The sequence below is a fragment of the Euprymna scolopes genome, chromosome 10, assembly GCF_053919585.1.
Source record: "Euprymna scolopes isolate OS-2025 chromosome 10, ASM5391958v1, whole genome shotgun sequence".
Lineage (NCBI taxonomy): Eukaryota > Metazoa > Mollusca > Cephalopoda > Sepiida > Sepiolidae > Euprymna > Euprymna scolopes.
Genome location: NC_136491.1, coordinates 160,560,437 through 160,583,780, shown reverse-complemented (window position 1 = coordinate 160,583,780; position 23,344 = coordinate 160,560,437). Strand labels below are relative to the sequence as shown.

At 35.4% G+C, this 23,344-nt stretch overlaps 1 protein-coding gene across 1 annotated transcript in view; it reads left to right on the top strand.

Annotated features, from left to right (window-relative positions):
- The window catches only part of LOC145286341 (uncharacterized), a 265,839-nt gene that overhangs the window by 226,235 nt on the left and 16,260 nt on the right, over positions 1-23,344 (top strand). The window contains exons 32-34 of the mRNA XM_080135264.1: positions 3,398-3,488; positions 12,470-12,513; positions 23,178-23,303. Of these exons, the coding sequence (XP_079991390.1) occupies positions 3,398-3,488; positions 12,470-12,513; positions 23,178-23,303 (261 nt within the window). The remainder of the gene's footprint in view (positions 1-3,397; positions 3,489-12,469; positions 12,514-23,177; positions 23,304-23,344) is intronic.

The window sequence follows — 23,344 nt, the reverse complement described above, 5'->3', positions numbered from 1 at the left end:
TGAATTATCTATTTGAAGAGTTTAAGTTACGGATTTCATTGGTCTTTGTGTACAAGGATTTGTCAAGATAAACTGACACGAAAATACTTCATCTTTCAAGTAAATACTGATCCAAATATTTTGAAATCCAAATAAGATCTGCTTGACATGCCTATGTATTGGCTCGTATGAGGAATGGCGATGTTACCTCAAGTAATAATACTTGAATGGATACTCACCCGGATTATGGTTCACTTTTTGTTATCAAGTAAGATCTTTGGCTTACTTGCAGTTTCATCAAATACTTTTGTATGCAAAATCCGATCCCGCATTTTGCTAATTCCTACTCTCTGATGAGAAGGAAGGTATTTCTTCGAAACTCTGTGGATTAAGGATTATCCACTTATTAAGTGTTTTCTTTTCAGATTAAATATGTTTTTAACTCTTTTTCAAAGTGTTTTTTAACATGTTTTATTAACTATTTGCTCTTATATATATATATATATATATATATATATATATATATATATATATATATATATATGTATATGTATTCTATAATATAAAGCTGAACGTCTGTGTGTGTGTGTGTGTGGTCACGAATAGGCTCCTATATGGTTGACTATTTTAAAATACTGATTACATATAATGATAAAAGATGTATCGAGACACAGGAATGGGTATCTTTGATCTGGCAGAACGGTGGTTCATAAAAATTGTGGGGTCTGCGTCCACGCCTGGCCTTCAAAGTATGGAAATAAAAAATTAAAAAAAAAAAAAACGTTTACAAGGGTTTTTGATATAGATGTACATAACAATACTTTGATAAGCATGTTTCAACTTAAATAGGGATGGTTCGCACCTGTACTCCATGGAAATATGGCACAAACTTTAACAAAGACTTTTCATATCTATTTGCGTGAGTATACTTTGATAATTATGTTTCAGTTTGCAGAAATATGGTATAATAAATTATTGGGTGTTCGTTCACGCCTGACCCCCATAGAATGTAAATATTTCACAAAACTTAACAAGGTTTTTTAAAAAGGGTAAGGGTCCACAATAACACCTTAACTTTAATCTTAATTCACGTTAGCTTTTATTTATTTTTTTGAGTTGAATTATATTGTGTCGAATAAATTCATCTCATAAATTCACGTTCTTATTAAAGTGAAAGACAAAAAAAAAGTTGGAACTTTAGACAATTCTCGACACAAATTTTGCATAACTCTGTTTTTTCCTTCTCCACATGTACATGACACTCTTTCGAAAATAGATAAATAGATAAATAATAAAAAATAAGAACGTTACTTGTTATCGTGTCAAAAGAAGGAAAAAATCCTGCTCATATGATTACGCGTCTTTTTAAAAACATTTACATAACCTTTTTATTTTTATTTATATATATGTTTAAGCTTTTTTTGTCAGTGTACTAGAAAGAATTCAGTTGATTACAACCCTTTCTGCGTGTTCTTTACATTACAATAGTACAACCCTGAATCCGACGGCGCAATACTACACCGTTCAATATTGTAAAACGGAAACAAAGCTGTTCTGCTTGAAAAGGGTGCCATTTTCTTCTTATTCATATTTATATCGATTCTTTGCTTTAAAAAACTAAAGTAATTACGTGTTTACTTTTTAATATCCCATTTTGCTGATTCAGATTATTTTACTAAAGTAAGTAAAGCTTCATTATTTTTCAAAACTGTTTTTGTTTCTTTGTTTTTCGATATTTTGTCGATATTATTTCGTAAGAGTGTTTAACAGAAAAGCCAACAAACGACTACCCGAAAAAATAAATATACAAGAAATAAATGTTACCATATTCAATAAAAGTTCAGTTCATGTTTTTTTTTGTTTTGAAATAGTTTTTAATGCTCTTTACTTGAAATAATTTCAGCGAACCGAAATTAAAACAAAATTTGAGGCGATAACTACTTAAATGAATTTCTATAGAAACTACACATACCATAATCTAATATTCCTCAATCACAAAATAAAGGAAAACATTAAAATATGTTTATAAATATTCCTTACGTTGACGGAACTCTTAAATTGTTAACACATAATGCTCAGGTTCCCCTCCTTCAAATTGAACACGGGGCTCTCCATTTCAAAGTTACAGCCATTTTGATTTTTTTTTAACCGGTTCGTGAATAAAAAAAATAATAATGTTTTAACAAACTACTTAAAAATACAAATCAATGAACTTTTCTACCATAAAAGTAACTTTTATTGATTATGGTAACATTTATTTCTTGTATATTTATATTATTATATATATAACATTTTCTCTTTGTAAGGAAACATCATTTTGTTGGTTACTCTTGGCTACGAATGGAAACAAAGTTGATATAAAAAATATATTTTCGCGAAACTTATCTTTACTTTCATCATATTTTGATTACAGTAAAATTTTTGAGTATCAAAACCTATCTCTTTAATACCCCCTCCTTTTCATAACCTATCATACTTTCATCAATCACAGTCCATTTTCTGTAGGCTGTTTTTGAAACCAGTGAACGACGGGTATTTCTGCTAGTATATATATATATATATATATATATATATATATATATATATATATATATATATATTTGTAGTCATCGACATACAGTCCTGTTTTGTTGTATCACAACTCATCAGTGCCGCTAGACCAGCATCTCTCCCAAGCCAAGGATTGAACCTAGGACCGTCATGTTGACAGTCGGCGGTTCTCCCACTCGACCATGGAATTGATGCTCGTAAATAACTCGTCGGAATGTCTATTTAAATATATATATATATATATATATATATATATATATATATATATATATATATATATATATAAGCACCCCCTCCTTGTCGTAAAATGATTTCACCCGTTTATTAGCGAATTAGCGTTTCACCCGTTTAATTAGCGAATTAGCGTTACTGTGAAGCTCTCTGTTTGTTTGTAAATAAAAAATCAGGTTGAGCATCGTTAAAGTGGTGGGCAAGTGTCTATATAATTGGACATTTGATAAGGTCGTTTAAAAGCACCAATCCCATGGACCAGAGGTTAGAACTGCCAATTACCGTGTAGGTTCACTTCCTGGCTAGGGATGAGTGCTAGTCGAACCGCACTGATGAGCTGTGATACATCAAAACAGTATTTTAGGTGAACGATTATATATATATATATATATATATATATATATATATATATATAGTCATTCAAATACAGTACTGTTTTGCTGTATCACAGCTCATCAGTGCGGCTAGACAAGCAACTACCACAAGCCAAGATTGAAACCCGATCGCCCAAACGACAGTCGGAGCTTCTAGCCGTTGCACTATTTGGCTTGTGTTATGCGGGCAGTGAATTAACAATGTTTTGACATTTGTTTTTAAATATAATTTGGTGATTAACACGATAGTTTTGTTTTTCCAGAAATTTCTACTGCCTCTTTCAACAGTGGAAGACAATTGTTCAAATACCAAACCTTCTTCAGCAATTTATTGTAATCAACAATATATAGCAGGTAAGCGTTAGTAATTTTGCATCATTATTGACTGAGTTTTTGATTAACTGCTTATCAAACCAGAAAAGGTTTTAGCGATTTGTCTTTGGCAAATTGTGTCATTTGCCATTTTTTCTGGTACAGTTTTAAAAATGGAATGTTTAAAACAGTTTTTCACTTGATGTATATTTCATCAAATATGTATCCGCCTACATATCTTAAATTGGATTTTGTCACTGATCTATATAAACATATACTAAAGCAATTTCATGTTCGTACGTTATCACCTTCCACCCACTTTTTTTTAAAGATAGTATTGTCAAATAACTGAAGATGCAATGCAAAAAAATAATCCTTTAAAAGTTCATATAATATTCGTGTTATTTCGAATGGGAAATTCGAAATAAAATACAATTTCTTGACCGTCGAGTTCAGATAAAACTTTAGTGTCTGCTTTGTCCAAAATTATACAGTGATATATGAAATTATGTCACAAACTCCTACAAATGTTTTAGAGATAAACGTCAATAATCAGTTATATATTTACTGATGGGTCACCACATCAAGGCTATGTAGCCACTCAAGGATAAAGGTTCCAACTTCATACTCTGTTTTTTTAAGGCAAGAATAAATGAATGTGGTTGGTCATCGTTTGTCACCGTGACTAGAAAATGTCTATCCTACTCTAACTTTCAATCATTTACACTAGAGGTTGTCCTATTTAAGATATTCCCAAATGATTTAAAAAAATTAACTTTGATTTGAAACCCGAATGCAATTTTAGTATTGTATATATATATATATATATATATATATATATATATATATATATATATATATATATATATATATGGGGGGGTGTTTTTGTGTGTATACTGATGTGCAAAATACTTGCCTTGTTCTGACAAGAGTGCAGTTTTCAGATTTTTCTGCTTAATTTGTATAGCTGAAAATAAAATCGTTTTGAAATAGCTGTAAGCTCTTTACGATGATGTCACTATGATTTAATGATGATTTAAATCATAATAACACACACACACACAAAAAAAAAAAAGCTTCGACCAGAACTTGCTCCCATACTTACGAAACTGTTTAAGCGCTGCCTTAAGGAGAAGTGCTTTCCAACACCCTGGAAAACCTCATCAGTATGCTCTGTATTTAAGAATTCAGGTGATAAGTCATCTCCCTCTCAGTACAGGCCAATAAGTCTCCTGTGTGTCATGAGTAAGTTGCTGGAATCCATATTAAATAGAGAAATAGTCAACCACCGCAGCAGAAATAACCTTTTTAGTGACACGCAATATGGTTTCCGTTCTGCAAGATCTACAGCAGATGTGCTAATGGTTATATCTCATAGGATTAGTGAATCTCTTGACAAAGGCTTCCTTTCTAGGGCAAATGCTCATGACATATCAAAGGCCTTCGACAAGGTATGGCATAAAAGCCTACTTCACAAGATTTCCAGTTACAGTATTACTGGAAATGTTTTCTCAATCATTAAATCATTTCTCTCTAATAGGCTCATAAGAGTAGTGGTTGATGGACAAAAATCAGAGGCCCGCAGTATGCTGGAGTCCCTCAGGGGTCCATCATGGGCCTTACTCTCTTCCTGATCTACATCAATGATCTCCCTAAACACATACTTAAATCATTCGTTGACATCTATGCTGATGACACGACCGTCTACGGCAACTCATCAAAGGCTGTAAATGATAAAGTTCTCTCTGATTCTCTCTCCTCTGATCTCGAGTGCATGGTACAGTGGGCGAAGACATGACTGGTTATCTTTAATGCATCTAAAACCAGGCTCCTATCTTTACATCATCAACGCTCGGATCCCCATCTTGTATCAATTGAAATGGATGGCTCTCATCTAGTAGAAGCCCCATGTTTTGACAAGCTTCAAGGCTTGACCTTTACTCCTGATCTGAAATGGAACACATACATCAAGTCTGTTGCCAAGGTCACTGGAAAGATGGTGGGATCCTTCTACCACTCCAGAAGATATCTCACTACTGATGCAATTCTCTATCTATATAAAAGCTAAGTACGTCCAAGGATGGAATACTGTTGCCACATCTGGGCTGGAGCTTCAAAAAACAGCCTATCCTGCCTTGACAGAGTACAAAATAGACTTAGTGGCTTAGTGAGGGATGCCCTTTTCTCTTCCCTATAGCCTCTCTCCTACAGAAGAGACGTTGTGAGCCTATTTTTGTTTTATCGCTATTTCCATGGCAGGTGCTGGTCTGAGCTCCATTCTCTGGTCCCCTCACCAATCTTTCACGAAAAACACCCGTCTAGCTGAAACCACGGTCCAAATTTTCCCCACTCTTTATCTGTGTCTAAATCAAAACGTAGATTCCATGAACAAAGCTTCTTTCTTAGAACTGCACGCCTGTGGAACTCTGTTCCGGTTGCCTATTTCCCACCTGACTACAACTTGGATGTCTTCAAGTCTAACATAAACAAATTCCTAATGAACCGCCCCCTTAAGTAGACACTTTATTAAATCTCAACACTAATGTTCTGTACATGCAATAACCCTTATCCCTGAGTGGCTTCCGGGCCTTGATAAGTGGTGACCACCTTGTAAAAAAAAACAACACATATATATTAGGTTAGTGCAAAAATAATGCCGTTTTTTGATCTGATCATTAAACAAGATTAAAAAACTATATATAACCAATAAATGTTCATAACAAAAAGAAAATAAATAAATAAAATAAAATTACCTTCAGTTACCTACGGTTTTAGTCACATCTTACTGCTGTCCTAACCTCTATCTGCAGTTCTGTTCTCTTCCGAATCTTCTTCTAGAATATACTTTTGTTTTCTTTTTGAAAGGGGTAGGTATTTTCTCCTGAAATGAATCAAACTTCCATACCACCAACGGACTTTATATACACCGGACATACCAACAACTTGGTTGCAAATTATATAACGAAGTGAGGAAGGATAAATGAATAAACAGTTAGACATTTCTCTACTTAAACATACCCGTCTATTCGTTTCTTTGTTTTTCTTTTCTTGTCTTTACTCTTGTGATTCCGGTCCTTTCCACATTGCTCTTGGCTTTTAAAACTTCCATATATTCCTTTATCAGCAAGGCTTCAAGCAAACTACCATTTACTTATATATATATATATATATATATATATATATATATATATATATATATATATATATGTGTGTGTGTGTGTGTGTGTGTGTGTGTGTTTGTGTGTGTGTGTGTGTGTGTGTGTGTGTGTGTGTGTGTGTGTGTGTGTGTGTGTGTGTGTGTGTGTGCTTAGGAGAGTCTTAGTGTGATCATGTTGAATGTTGTGAGATGGAGACAGTCTTAGTGAGAGATAGTCTTAGGCATGTTCATGTGTTGAGTGTTCATATGTCTTAAGATGTTCATGTTGTAAGAGATAGCATATTGGTAACATAAACAGGTATATATAAAGAGAGAAACAGTTCTGTATATATATATAATAGACAATGTACATGTTACTACCCAATGAGAGGCGATTTGATATATAGACAGATAGATCGAGGGCTTGACATTTATACTTTTGACATATATACTTTCTAACACATATTTTTTAGATGATGATTTTATCAAGGTTTATATAACATAAATGGACAATACCTTTTCTGTTGGATTACAACACGAAGATGTAGATACACAAAGATGAAGACATCTTTTCTAAAACCCTCCTCGCTTCTAGAGGGTGCCAAGAATCGGTCTGAACCTCTCTACTCCCCTGGTCTGACTGATCTCACTCTCGTTAACTAACTTTGAACTGTTTCCTATATTGAGAACTCGTCACGTCATCGCATGATTAAACATGTGCTCATAAAGCACGTTGCATGACATTCATCACGTAGCCAAACTTGACATGACCCCGAGTTCAGTAACCTATTTTGAAATAACCTATTTACAAAACATGTTTACAATTCCAATTGACGATTAAATTCCTTATTTAAATTTTCACAGAAACAAATTTCATTATTACATTCCTTTTCCATATAAAGATATGTAAGCTAAACAATTGCAATTCTTTATTTCAGTAACATTCTGTATTTATTTTAACTTATGATTGGAATTTTCAATTTCAAGTCTAGCTTCGCAAGTTCAAATCCTTGACTTTCATTATTTAACTAATTCCCTATTTTTTTACTTACATGAAAAGGGGCCAACCTATTATCATGTAACAATACTTTTTTGAATTAATTCAATCAGGACATGTTGTTAAAACTGGAAAAGGAAAGGACAAGATAGTCTAGTTAAAAATATAATATATTTATAACTTAAAATATTACAGCATTAAGAATTGATTATATAATGTTATGAATTGAATTTTAAAAAATCTTAATGTTGCAATATTTTAAGTTATAAATTTATTATATTTTTTACTAGAATATCTTGTTCTTTTTTTTTCTAGTTTATTTTTCAGTTTTAACAACTAGTCCTTTACTTTTCCATGTTTAAGCTTAACCACATTACTTTTCATGCTCGCATTTTTCTATAATTCATTTTTCCAGGTTTGCAATAAATTCCTTTGTTCTTTGTTTAATTACAGTCTAACTTTTTTGCCCCCCCCCAAACACATATGTAATAACAATGTACGGCACTCGTCTGCTTTCAATAAAATGCCCCCAATTATCTACCTTTCATGCTTTTATTCTGCCTGTTTCACGAGTTACTTCTCTTTTTGCGACAGTAGTCGCTGAAGTAACGATGTTGCTATGGAAACCAGTCATAAAAAGCGTTGCTCACATATTTTTACAATTTTTAACACCAGAAAATTCATCATAACTTTTGTTTTACTGAATGAAAATGGAAGCTGAGAAGGTGATCTATAAACTGTAATAATTGTTTGAAATTTGATCGAAAAATGAGTGAACGGTGAAGCTTTAAAGCAGTTCTAAATGACTAAAACTGTGATTTAACCATATATTCAAACACTACCGTGTTTAATTGATACAAGCAGAATCAGTGACATCCCAGTAGCAAGAGAACTTGCATTGACCCATATGCTAAGATCTTGGCACCATTTGCGTCACATCAGGTCTTTTTTGTGCACCTGATGCGAACTTCTTTAATTATGAGAGTGTCACCGTCTTCTTTGTCATCCCATCCAGTGGTGACGTTAGATGCTCTGTTTTTGATGAACATCATGGCAGTGCGAAGCCAACTACCCATGGGAAGGTGTCCAACCAACTTGCCACATGACAAAAATATATTCCATTGCGTGATGACACAAGGCATGTCTGGGATTTCATTCCCTCTTCTCCAATACAGAGCGTTATCCTTTCCCCAGATCTGCAAACCAAGCACTCGTGCATCATCCTATTGTCTCTCCAGCTCTTTGCTGCAGAGATGCTCCTTCACACGATCTCGTTTGCCACCATTCTCTCAACTTTTCTGTGTGGGCAGTGAATGGATCCGCATGCTCATTTAACTCCCGATAGTTGAGCATCGGCCTTACCTTTTGTTGGTTCTGCTGGATGACTGCCATTAGTGGGAGCTGGCCCTTCAGGAGCCCTAATTCCTCTTCTGGGTAAAAAACCAATCACCCATTATCAATCCAGGCTAGCAGCTCTTTATTATATTTTAGACACGCATTTACAGGGTTGTTGCATAATTTTTCTGGTGACTGATCACTGGATCACTTTCACGACATCATCCAGGATTTGAGGAGTTAGTCAAACACTGTGTGAAAGTTGGGCTGTTTCAGCTCTATTGTCGCATGCAGAGCAAGTGCTACCTCAGCAAAATGCATCTTATACACCACCAAATTTCTTGATAACGTTCATATGCAGAAGGAGATCGAATCCCAATGGCTTGCCACAACTCTAGACACAAGTTTAATATTTTCTAGACTTAACCAGAAAGAATCTTCTACTTCAGCCTCATCTTATCAATGACATCTCGGTAGCAAGAGAACTTGCATTGACCCATATGCTAAGATCTTGGCACCATTTGCATCACATCAGGTCTTTTTGTGCACTCTGATGCAAATACGTCAGTCTTCAGGAGATTCTTGTTGGTAACTGTTAAAAGTAAAATTATACTGATAACACCATGGCTTAGAAGGCATTTCCCACCTGGTATCGGAATCGTGGTACATTTTCCATACTTTGGGTTGACATACCAAACCCACTCACAACAGATGAGGAGCAGCCGGAATCCACTATGTGGGGAGAGAGTTTATGTGGGGAAAGAGTATTGTTGGCCTCTTACTCCTTATCTCTTTTCCCGAACACCGGACATCAGACTCTTGTTATGTTCCAATGTTATATTTTTTTTTTTTTTTACACAGTGATCACCACTTATCAAGGCCCGGAAGCCACTCAGGGATAAGGGTTATTGCAAGTACATTACATTAGTGTGGAGATTTGATGAAGTGTTTACTTAAGGGGGCGGTTCATTAGGAATTTGTTAATATTGGACTTGAAGACATCTAAGTTGTTGTCCGGTGGGAAGCAGGCAGACGGAACAGAGTTCCACAGGCGTGTAGTTCTAAGAAAGAAGCTATGTTCATGGAATCCGCATTTTGATTTAGGCACAGATATAGAGTGGGGGAAATTTTTCACAGTGGATTCAGCTAGACGGGTGTTTTTCGTGAAAGATTGGTGAGGGGGGACCAGAGATTGGAGTTCAGACGAGCACCTGCCATGGAAATAACGATAAAACAAGGATAGGCTCGCAACGTCTCTTCTGTGGGAGAGAGATTGCAGGGTAGAGAAAAGGGCATCCCCCACTAAGCCACGAAGTCTATTTTGTACTCTGTCAAGGCAGGATAGGCTGTTTTTAGCAGCTCCTGCCCAGATATGGCAACAGTATTCCATCTTTGGACGTACTTGGCTTTTATATAGATAGAGAATTGCATCAGTAGTGAGATATCTTCTGGAGCGGTAGAAGGATCCCACCATCTTTCCAGCGACCTTGGCAACAGACTTGATGTACGTGTTCCATTTCAGATCAGGAGTAAAGGTCAAACCCAGAAGCTTGTCAAATCACGGGGCCTCACCCAGACGAGAGCCATCCATTTCAATTGATGCCAGATGAGGATCAGAGCGTTGATGATGTAAGGATAGGAGTTTGGTTTTGGATGCATTAAAGGTAACCAGCCACATTTTCCCCCACTGAACCACGCGCTCGAGATCAGAGGAGAGAGAATCAGAGAGAACTTTGTCATTTACAGCCTTTGATGTGTTGCCGTAGACGGTCGTGTCATCAGCATAGATGTCAACGAATGATTTAAGTATGTGTTTAGGGAAGTCATTGATGTAGATCAGGAAGAGAGTTGGGCCCAGGATTGACCCCTGAGGGACTCCAGCATTTATATTGCAGGCCTCCGATTTTTGTCCATCTACCACTACTCTTATGAGCCTAACTCCGATAGGCTCATAAGAGTAATGGTAGATGGACAAAAATCATACCCTCCCAATATGCCAAAAATAATGCAACATTATGTTCCATATGTATCACGAACGTTTTCAATTCTTCATGGAATCATATCAGGTAAAAAAGCAAATGAATAAAAAAGCTGGAGAAAAGAAGAGAATTTCAAATGGTAGCTGAAAAACATGCACGTGAAGTCCAATAGACGTCAAGAAAAAGTTTTGCACTGTTCCAGGAATTACATAAAGGATTTAAATTGCATAACGCCAGAATTAGCGTCATTTGATAATGTTAAGCATTTTAAAATGACATTATTAGTTTCATACATAATGTTATTGTTTGTGGTTTGTTGAGTTTTAATGAAGATAGTTTCAAGTATTTTTTAAATTTGTTCAGAATGCATTATTTTGGTATTATTAATTAGAAATCAGTGAGATGGCGGTAACCAATGGTAAATTGAATTAGAGTTTACAAGATGCTTGATGAGGTGGCAAGATGTAAAACCAATATAGTTATTCAATTACAATAGTATATGCTAATATAGTTTGAAATATTATTATTATTATTATTATTATCATTATTATTATTATTATTATTATTATTATTATTATTATTATCTGTAGTTGTGTTTTTTGTTTTGAATCATTCATTTTTATTTGTTTATCGACTTTTTAATTCATTTTTTAGTGAAGGGATTAGTTTTGTCCGGTTTAATAGCAGTGAGGGCATTCGCTCTTGAAATTTAAAAGGATGGAATTTGAGCTGATCTTTTTTATTAATAAAAGTGTTAAACGTTTTAGATTATTGTCAATAAGATCATCAAGGAATGTGGTATTATTAGTTACACTTAGTTCTACCGTAAAATTATGAACAGATATTTAGAAAAAAATCCTGAAGCTTATGTATTTGTTATTACTATTAGCTAGAATAAGAATATCATCAACATAGCCTACATAAATAGAAGGTTTAACAATGTTATTAAATATTTTGTTTTCTAGGCTTGCCATATAGAATTCGCTAAAAGTCAAGCCAAGAAGCAAACTCATTAAAAATCCATCAGTTTTTCTCTTGAAATCACTGGTGCAAATTAGAAATCTTTTAGTTGTAGAGTTGAATGTAATAATCAAAGAAAAAAGCGCCCGCGTTTGTGTGTATTGTGCGGTCATACAACTTACCTTCAGATGGGATCTGAGAGAGAGAAATTAAAGATGGCACCCATGGATTTATAAAGTGTAGTCTCGTGAAATCTCACGAGATCTTATCTTCCACTGCACACATATGCAAATGGAATGGGTTATTTTTCTAATAAAACGCCTGTTGGCAGAGGTGGTCGGGAGAACACGTGTTGGAAGTTGAGAAAGTTGAACTTTTACTTATTGTATTTATTTTATTTTGTTTTGTTGTTTACCAGCCCATTTAAAATGATTTTAATAATTTTAATCAATAAATTTCATTAGCAGAAAATTTCAAATTGCAGCAAACTATGTCAAAAGACATAAGATATTAAATCTATATACCGTTTGAATGTTAATTGAAGACAACTATAAACCTGTATAAGCTATTTATTATGTTAAGCTGATCTCTATTAATATTTCTAATCTAATTTCAGATGATGAAAATGATGAACCTCCTATTGACGCCACTATACTTTGTGTAAGTAAATTTGAATTTCTTCAATTATTAAATTGCCATGTATCATCTCAATTCATTGGTATTGATTGTAACGTAGTCGTTATATCAAAGAAACAGAGAATAAGAAAGAAAGTCGACTTTCTTTTTTTAACAAAAGCCTTTATATTTAGTATTTTCAACAACACATTTTTTTTTATATATTTAAATAAGTCCATTTCTCCTCCTTTGCTTGCGTGTGACTTTTCATCCCTGCTGTGAAGTCACCTACACGTCTTGAACATGTGCTTCTCTTGTCACGTCTTTCTTAAAACACCTTTCTTAAAACACTTGCTTTGCCGAACACCAGCCACGTGTGTCCTTTTATCTCGACTGTGACGTCACTTTGTGCAACCGGCTTGGTCATTTGCGTAAATTTATGCAGTTGATATCAGTATCAGCAGTTCTGTTACATTAATATCACAATGATAGACTTGTTAGAGGAACAGATTAAGTGATAAGATTTACTTGGTGGTGATTCTACAAAGTAGTTTGTCTCGCTGGATCGTTGTTAATTTTCAATAATTAATGTAAAGACAATTGCACATGTTTGTGTAATTGTTTTTTTTTATTACATTTTTACCCCAAACAAGGCATATTGCCACTTTGATGTAGAAGACTACTATCAGGGATCTAAGTTGCAGAGGTACTATGTAGGGAGTTTAGCAACAAGATGTCTGTTCACATTACCCTTGAACTTCTGCATGTCAGTACAGTTAGGGAAGCAGGAAACTGGAAGAGAATTCCAAAGTCTTGCAGTTCTGGGGAAGAAGCTATTAGAGTAAAAGGCTTTCTTACATCTAATGATCTCAACTGTGTAGGGGTGGGACTTCGCTGCCTTATTGGGTTTGTCAGGGGTATTTTCGTTGAGGGGGAACAAGGGCTTGTAGTTCATCAGAGCATCCACCATTAAAATACTTGTAAAACAGGCAGAGGGATGCAACATTTCATCGGTTGGACAGGGGCTGAAGTTTAGATGACAGTTCAGGACCTATTAGGTTGGCGACTCTCTTTTGGACCCTGTCCAGGGGCGAGAGACTAGTAGCAGATGCACCAGCCCAAATGTGACAGCAGTACTCCATACATGGGTGAATGGTAACTTTGTAGAGGTACAGGATACTTTCAGGCATAAGTAACTTTCTAGCATGATAGAGAGAACCCACCTTCTTTGCAGCAGCCTTCGCAATGATCTCGATGTATCTATTCCAACTCATGTTTCCTGTGAACGTTAAGCCAAGGAGCTTGAACGAAGTGCTCTCAGGTAAAGTATCTCTAGCCATAGCTATTGGTAGTTGGTTAGATTTCATGTAATTATTAAAGGAAACGAGCTTTGTCTTGTCAACGTTGAACGTTACCATGCATTTTTTACCTCATTCCACTACAGATTGAAGGTCTTCCTCTAGGGTTTCGGCCATTACCGTAGGTATTTTCTCATTAGTTTTCCCCAAGTGCCTGCTATAGAGCGTGGTGTCGTTGGCAAATATACCCATCTCAGAGACAATTATTTCAGATGCATTATTCTGGCAGGGAGAAAGATATAGAGATAGAGATACAGAGATATAAAAATGAAGAGAGAGAGATACAGAGACAGAGGGGAATTATAGAGAGATAGAATTTAGGGGAATTTTTTGGGAAATGACTCCAGAGAAGACATGAAGCTATTAAATCTACAGACCTAACACGAGCGAAAGATAATGATTGCAAAGACAGGAGATGCCTGTTGACTTTAATTGTGAAAATATTAAGGTTAAAAACTAAGAGGAAAACAATCAGCAGGAATAGAGTTGCACAAGCTGTGGTTCTTAGAAAGAAGCTGTTGAAATAGGAAGCTGTATTATGATGAAGTAATGAAACAGTGAATTGATGAAGACCACTAGACCAATGAGTCAAACGAGCTGAAACAAAGAAGCAGGGAATAGATCAGACAATTCTGAAGAACACATACCATAATAGTATTTTGCAAAGACAAAGATAGGGTGAGTAGTGGGGGTAATTAAATTGCAGATACGTTTCTGCACCTTATCAAGAAATCTCAAATGTGATACAGGTTCACCAGCCCAAATATATCAACAATCCTCTACACAGTAGTGATTTGTAGAGATACAGATGTGAGAAAGTGTTTGGAATAATAGAGAGAACTTACTTTACAAGAACCAGAAAGAGCAATGGATCTAATATATGAACCCAAAAAAAAAAGATTTGATAATAAAGAAAGACCAAGAAGTTTCCGAGTGAATTTTTCCTCAAAAACAATCGATGAGAATCTCAGGAAAAAAATAATGATTGAAAGACACAACATGTTTAAATGAATTAAGCCATTTCGTACCCCAATCTACAACCCAAGTCTACTTCTAGATTAGCTACATATTTCAACTTACCTAAGTGAGATGGATGAGAATCAACGCGAGAATTATATTCTGAGTTTTATCATCAGCATATATTTTAATTTTCTGAACAATATTCTTTGCAAGATCATTGATTTAGAGAAGAAACAGAGTTGGGCCTAGAATACAATTCTGAGGAAAACAGAATGAAGATACATCATTCAGAGTTACAATCTTCGATCAGAAAGAACAGACCTAATGATGTCAAGAACCTCACCACCAATACCATAAACCTGAAGTTTATGTAGAAGACCAAAATTCCACATTCTGTCAAATGCTTTCGAAATGTTGAGTACAACGGTCCTACCCCCGCCTGAATTATAAATAAACAAATAGATTTGCTCAGTTACAACAATTAAAAGATCAGCAGTTGAACGAAAATCATGAAAGTTATACTGAACTTTGCTAAAGAGACCCAGATTTTCCAGAAAATCAGATATCTTGCCGTTGACCAACCTTACAAAAACTTTGCTAATAACAGAGAGGAGACTAACAGGTGGTTATTAGCATTTTTAAAGATATGGAAAACAGATGACTTCTTCCAACAATAAACAAACCATGACTTTGATAAACAGAGATTGAATAACTTGGAGAGGATAAAAGAAAGTTCAGGAGCACGATGTTTGAGAACATGAATTAACATGATGTTTGAGAACATGAATTAACACGATGTTTGAGAACATGAATTAACATGATGTTTGAGAACATGAATTAACACGATGTTTGAGAACATGAATTAACACGATGTTTGAGAACATGAATTAACACGATATTTGAGAACATGAATTAACACGATGTTTGAGAACATAAATTAACACGATGTTTGAGAACAACAACATGAATTGACTCAGGACTAGAAGCTTAAGATTGGTCAAGATCAGAAAGAAGCCTAGCAATCATATCTGGAGTGATAATTGTAGAATCATTCAAAGGAAAATCAGAAAGGACAACACCAAAATCATCAACAGAAGAATTATCAGCAAAAATATGCGCAAAAAGATCAGCATTATCTTTAGAGGGTGAAATAGTATGGACACCATTAAACAGAAGAAGAATAGCAGACTTTTATAAATTCAGAAAAAAATCACGTCGACCTTTTAAGATGAGATAGTCACAAATCCTTTGAAATTAGCTAGACTTATCCTGAGAAATTGCTCTCTTCTGTAGGATTGTCTAGAAGCCTCAGAATCATTCCAACAATACTCACTGAAGTAATTACCATATGCAATGGCAGAACAAGAAACATGAAAACCAAGGAGAGGAATGAGGTTTAAATTGAAACTTACGATGAGGAATGAAAGTGTCAATCTCAACAAGTAGTCAGTCAGTAATCTCCTTTTCAGAATCATTCAGAGATATACAAAAAATAGGTTCCCATGGAATGTCACATACGAGGGTGCGAAGCCATCACAATCAGTCCTGTGATAGTCAAAGATTTTCCTATGGAAGGGACAATCAATGGAAGATGTCACAGAAAACTGAATCTCAACATCGGTCATTATCAGAAAAGCTTGTAGAGTAGGTGACCCATTTGGGACAAGTCATGAGACAGAAAAGTTAAAACAAATTTCATCAGCTGCATCTATGTGGTTAAAGAGGAGGAGCTAGACAAGATGATGAAGATGGAAGTAACTAAAAATAAAGATGGAACTTGATGGATTTGCAATTAATTATCAATAATGTTGGATAAAACCTCTACAACTCAACAGTTGGATATATAACATCAACATGTTGGATATATAACATCGACATGTTGGATATATAACATGAAGATGTTGGATATATAACATCAACAACTCAACAGTTCGATATATAACCTCAACAGTTCGATATATAACATCAACATGTTTGATATACAACATCAACATGTTGGATATATAACATCAACAACTCAACAGTTGGATATATAACATCTACATGTTGGATATATGGCATCAACATGTTGATTACATAACATCAACATGTTGGGCATATATAGCATCAACATGTTAGATATATAACATCAACAACTCAACAGTTGGATATATAACATCAACATGCTGGATATATAACATCACCATGTTGGATATATAACATCAACATGTTGGATATATAGCCTCAACATGTTGATATATAACATCAACATGTTGTATATATAACATCAACGTGTTGTATATATACTATCAACATGTTGGATATATAGCAGCAACATGTTGGATATATTACATCAACATGTTGGATATGTATAAATGTTTATCTACCAAGTTGATCTTAAATATTGTATAATCAATCCATTATATTATCATTTTCAGTCCCCCACCCCTAATTTCTGGCTCCCATCTTATCTCGCAATTACTTATAACGTCACCAACTAACTTCGGAAGAACCCCCCCCCCATCCGATTTTGTTTTATATCATAAGTTGCTTAAAACGTGATTAGTTAAAGTTCAGAATAAAATCACGCTTTCTCTTAACGGTTAATTTAAAAAAAAAAAATCTTCTGAACGCTATTAAAAGTTAAATTCTTCACTAGTTTGGAGACGGAATGCGTTGTTGTGATAAGTGATTTTCTCTACTAATTCGCACTTTTTATTTTAAGATTCAAATATTAATAACTACATTTTATTTCAGTATTTAATTTATGTATTTCTGTTGTATTAAATGCTAGCTTTAATTTTTTTTTTTCCTCGTCCATAAATGTTTATTTATCTACCGAGTTGATTGCAAAAATAGATTACCTAATTGTACTCATTTTTAGTTCGTGGGAGGGGAATCTATCACCATACTTTCCCTTAAACATGTCCGTTGGACTTTTATTAAGTACAATACTTAATAGTTATTTTTTTTTATTTTATTTTATTTTATTTTATTTTTTTTTTTTTTTTTTTTTATTTTTTTTTTTTTTAATGGAGAGTAGAAAACGCATTGTGGATGCGTTATCGGCAGCTCCTGTTACTCTCGCTTCTTCTTATTTGTCCCTCAGTCCTCATTTTTTAAATGAGTGATTTTTCTGACAAAGGGAGAAGAAAAAGCTGTTTTCTAGGTTGGCAGTATTTTTGCGCGAACAGTTGGCAGAGTTGGTGGAAATGTTCTGTTTCTATGTCTATCCTTGTAGCCATGTCACTAGTAAGGGTGCTGGAGGTAAACGTTTTGTCTGGGCTGACGTTATCCGCCTGATAGTCAGGGACCCGAACCTTGGATTAACCACTAAGGAGGCTGTCCTATCAGCAGGTGCAAAGTACTGGGGCTGCTGTATTGCCATTTGGTGAATGGAATCTGGACCATGCAGTAGCTTCTGGTGGGGCCTCTCGATGCCATACTAGTGGGTAATTGTTACGGCTTTACCTTATCATGTGGTACAAAAAAAAAATTCTTCGTTTCTTTTTCTCTCTTAGTTTCCCCTCTCTGTCCTGCTCTAAGTAAATCTGTCGACCTAGTCCACAAATTCCAAAATTTCATCATGACAAGTTTCAAGAAAAAATACACGATTAAACCCGGTTCTCCAACTTCCAACGTAGACCCCTACTACCATGTCTCCTTCTCCAACATCAGGGGTCTACGTTCTAACCTTCCAGAGGTTGAAACCCAATTACAGGAGACTAAACCAGACCTTTTATTTTTAAGTGAAACTGGCATTGGACAGGCTATTTCCCTTGATGAGTTTGCAATTACAGGATACTCTAACTTAACTTCTAAATCTGACCCCCAAGATCGCCATGGGCATGGAATATGTGCCTATATTAAAAATAGCTTTCCATGTGGGAGGGACATCTCCAGGGAAGATCCTAACTTACCCTATATGTGCTTCCGGGTTGCTTTAGCCCACACTACTGCATTTATATTTACTCTCTATCGCCCCCACAACAGCGGAGTTACTATCTTTCAAAGCATATCTGAGAAAATTGACCAAGTCCTTTCTACTTATCCTTCAGCTAACATTCACGTATGTGGAGACTTCAATGTTCACAACGTCGAATGGTTGACCCACTCAAACAAGACCGATGATGAGGGGAGGTTCTGTCATGATTTCTCCATTGCCTATGACCTAACTCAGATTGTTCAGGAACCTACCCGTGTGCCCGATAATGACGGCCAGTATGCGAGCCTACTAGACCTTTTTCTCACAACTTGCCCTGAACTATGTTCAGTTTCTGTTCTGTCGCCTCTTGGATCTTCCGACCACTCTGTTGTATCAATTAAGATAAAAATGAAATGTAATAAGTCCCCAGACGTACCTCTTCATCGTACAGTATATCGATACACTAAGGCTGACTGGGATAGCTTCCGTACATTTATATCTGATCTACCTCTGCATTCCATGTTTAAAAAGGATGTGTCCTCTATAGTATTAGACCTAACTGAATGGTTAATTGTAGGTATTGACCGTTTCATACCCTCTAAAAAGTTTCAGCAAAAACCTAACAGCCAGCCATGGTTCTCTCCAGAATGTGCTGCTGCCATTGCGCACAGAAATCACTTTTTCCACTGCTTCAAACGTAATAGATGTATGAAAACTAAAGCCGTTTTCAGGACTGCCAGCAACCATTGTAAGAAAGTAATAAGGAACGCAAGAGAGTTATATGCTCAATCTGTTAAGTCCAAAGTAGCTGAGCAGCGGCTTGGTTCCCACCAGTTTTGGCAAATAGCAAACAGAATCCTGAACAGAAGCGCATGCTCCATCCCAACTATTATCAATGGACCTGAGGTAATCTCGTCAGCATCAGACAAAGCCAAACTCTTTGTCAATAACTTTGCAGCTAATTCTACCCTTTGCGACCAAGACCGCCAACCCCCAATATTTCCTCTTGTATCAGAAAACACGCTACGTGATATACGTATATCTGTACGTGATGTTGCCAAGCTAATCAAAAACCTTGATTCCAGTAAAGCAACTGGCCCTGATGGTATTCCAATTATAGTACTCAAAAAACTTCAACCTGAACTAGCGCCCATACTTACAAAACTGTTTAAACGTTGTCTTAAGGAGAATAGTTTCCCATCTCCCTGGAAAATCTCATCAGTATGCCCTGTATTTAAGAATTCAGGTGATCGCTCATCCCCCTCTCAGTACAGGCCAATAAGTCTCCTGTGCGTCATGAGTAAGTTGCTAGAATCTGTATTAAATACAGAAGTAATCAAACATCTCAACAAAAATAACCTTCTTAGTGACACTCAATATGGTTTCCGTTCTGCTAGATCTACAGCAGATGTCCTTACAGTTATATCGCATAGGATTAGCAAATCTCTCGACGGTGGCAATCTTTCTAGGGCAATTGCTCTTGACATATCTAAAGCCTTTGATAGGGTATGGCATAAAGGTTTACTTCATAAGATCGCTAGCTATGGTATAGCTGGAAAAGTCTTCTCAATTATTAAATCATTTCTTTCTGATAGGTTCATAAGAGTAGTAGTTGAGGGGCAAAAATCAGAAGCTCACAGTATTAATGCCGGTGTCCCTCAGGGATCCATCCTGGGCCCAACTCTTTTCCTGATCTACATTAATGATCTTCCAAATCATATCCTTACATCATTTGTAGACATTTGCTGACGACACTACCATTTATGGTACCACATCTAAGACAGTAAACGAGCAAGTTCTCTCCAATTCTCTCTCCTCTGATCTTGAGCACGTAGTACAATGGGGAAAGGAGTGGCTGGTTACTTTTAATGCATCTAAAACCAAGCTTCTCTCTTTACATCATCAACATTCTAATCCACATTTGTCATCAATTGAAATGAATGGCTCTCGTCTTCAGGAGGCCTCAAGTTTTGACAAGCTTCTGGGCTTGACCATTACTCCTGATCTTAAATGGAACACGTATATCAAATCTGTTGCCAAGGCCGCTGGAAAAATGGTGGGATCTTTCTATCGATCCAGTAGATATCTCACTGCTGATGCTATTCTCTATCTATATAAGAGCCAGGTACGTCCAAGGATGGAATACTGTTGCCACATCTGGGCAGGAGCTGCTAGAAAGGACTTGGCCTGCCTTGATAGAGTTCAAAATAGACTTCGTAGCCTCGTAGGAGATGTCCTTTTCTCTTCCTTGCAACCTCTATCTCACAGAAGAGATGTTGCGAGTTTGTCTCTGATGTATCGTTATTTTCATGGAAAGTGTTCAACTGAGCTTCAATCTATGGTCCCCCCTCGCCAAACTTTCACAAGAAACACTCGTCTAGCTGTAAACACTATCAATAATTTCCCCCACTCTTTATCTGTGCCTAAACCTAAACGTAGATTCCATGAACAAAGCTTCTTTCTTAGAACTGCACGCCTGTGGAATTGTCTTCCGTTTTCCTGCTTTCCGGCTGACTACAATATGGTTTTGTTCAAGTCTAAAGTAAATAAGTTCTTGATGAGCCGTTCCATATAAGTTATTAAATTTACCAAATTTTCATTACTAATGATTACTATATTGACCAACTTCTACTGTACACTCTTTAACCCTTATCCTTGAGTGGCCTTTGGGCCTTGATAATGTGGTGATGCCTTTGTAAAAAAAAAAAAAAAAAAAAAAAAAAAAATGTAGCATCAACGTGTTGTATATATAACATCAACATGTTTGATATATAGCATCAACATGTTTGATATATAACATCAACATGTTGGATATATAGCATCAACATATTGGATATATAACATCAACATGTTGGATATATAACATCAACATGTTGGATATATAACATCAACATGTTGGATATATAACATCAACATATTGGATATATAACATCAACATGTTGGATATATAACATCAACATGTTGGATATATAACATCAACATGTTGGATATATAATATCAACATGTTTGATATATAGCATCAACATGTTGGATGTATAACATCAACATGTTGGATATATGGCATCAACATGTTGGATATATAGCATCAACATGTTGGATTATAGCATCAACATGTTGGATATATAACATCAACATGTTGGATATATAGCATCAACATGTTGGATATATAGCATCAACATGTTAGATATATAACATCAACAACTCAACAGTCTTTGTGAGAATGTGAACAATATAAAGAAATACATAAATAGGTATTAGAATGTAGTAAATACAATCTTAGACAAATAAATGGGCACCCACGAGATTCTAGACTGGAGGCACGCGAAATGAGGAGATCCTTGTGAAGATAAAATGCAAGGCCATGTAAATGCGTAGATAAGTCTACACAAACAATAGGCAACCACATATAAATCGTTGCTATCAACTGAAGAATGTAGATTTGACTCACAATGAGCCAGAATATAAGGAAATTTTTAAAAGAAAAATATTGGGCATCGTTTGTCCTGATGTATATGAAATAATAAAGTGATTATTTTGAGGATTAGTGGAAGGCAGGATAATGAAAGGAGAGAGAAAGTTTGAAAAAAAACCCGCCACAAGCATTCAATCACGTTGACACCAAACAGAATGGATAAGAGAAAGGTCTTTCAAGAGTCCAGTAGAAAGGAAAGGGGGTTACTAGACTGGCCATTAAAAAGTCTATCCTTCAATTGGTTATGTGGCTGATCAGAAACTTGTGTTTTATCGTGACATCATCACTCTTCAACAAAAGCAAAGATGGCCTTATCCTAAAGAGGTAAGCTACCAGCCAGACATTTTTAGAGCCTACATATAGATATAGAGAAAGAGAAGCCACCTGAACTATTTCACTTTCAGGAAAAATACCTTTCAGAAAGATATGAAACCGTGGTTCCTTTTTTATGTGGTTGAAATGTATTCTCACTCTAGTATTATGTTTGTCGAGTTTTGAAATGAAGAATGATCATTTGTATTATCTGGATTATTCGTTATGATATAGCTTCTTATGGAATGATATAGCTTCTTATGGAATTATATAGCTTCTTATGGAATGATATAGCTTCTTATGGGATGATATAGGTTCTTATGGAATGATATAGCTTCTTATGGAATAATATAGCTTCTTATGGAATAATATAGCTTCTTATGGAATGACATAGCTTCTTATGGGGTGATATAGCTTCTTATGGAATGATATAGGTTCTTATGGAATGATATAGCTTCTTATGGAATGATATAGCTTCTTATGGAATGATATAGGTTCTTATGGGGTGATATAGGTTCTTATGGAATGATATAGGTTCTTATGGAATGATAGTAGTTTTCTAAATGAAAAACTGGCATCTGCCACTAATTTCGAAATGCTTGTGTCATACTAATTTGCAAAAAACTGTTTCAGGTGTTTTAGGGCCTTGCTTGTCTCTAAAAGTTTCCTTTTCTCTAGAATTTTCATTTTTTTTTCTTTGCAGGGAAACAATTCAGAAGAAGAATTCATTCTAATGAGCACACCATCCGAAGAAACATTTGCAGACTTTTGGAACACCGTCTTTTTAAAAAGATGTACAATGTTGGTAATGTTTGATGATTTGATAGACGTAAGTATTATCATTTATTTTGTTTTTAATTGTTCTGTGAT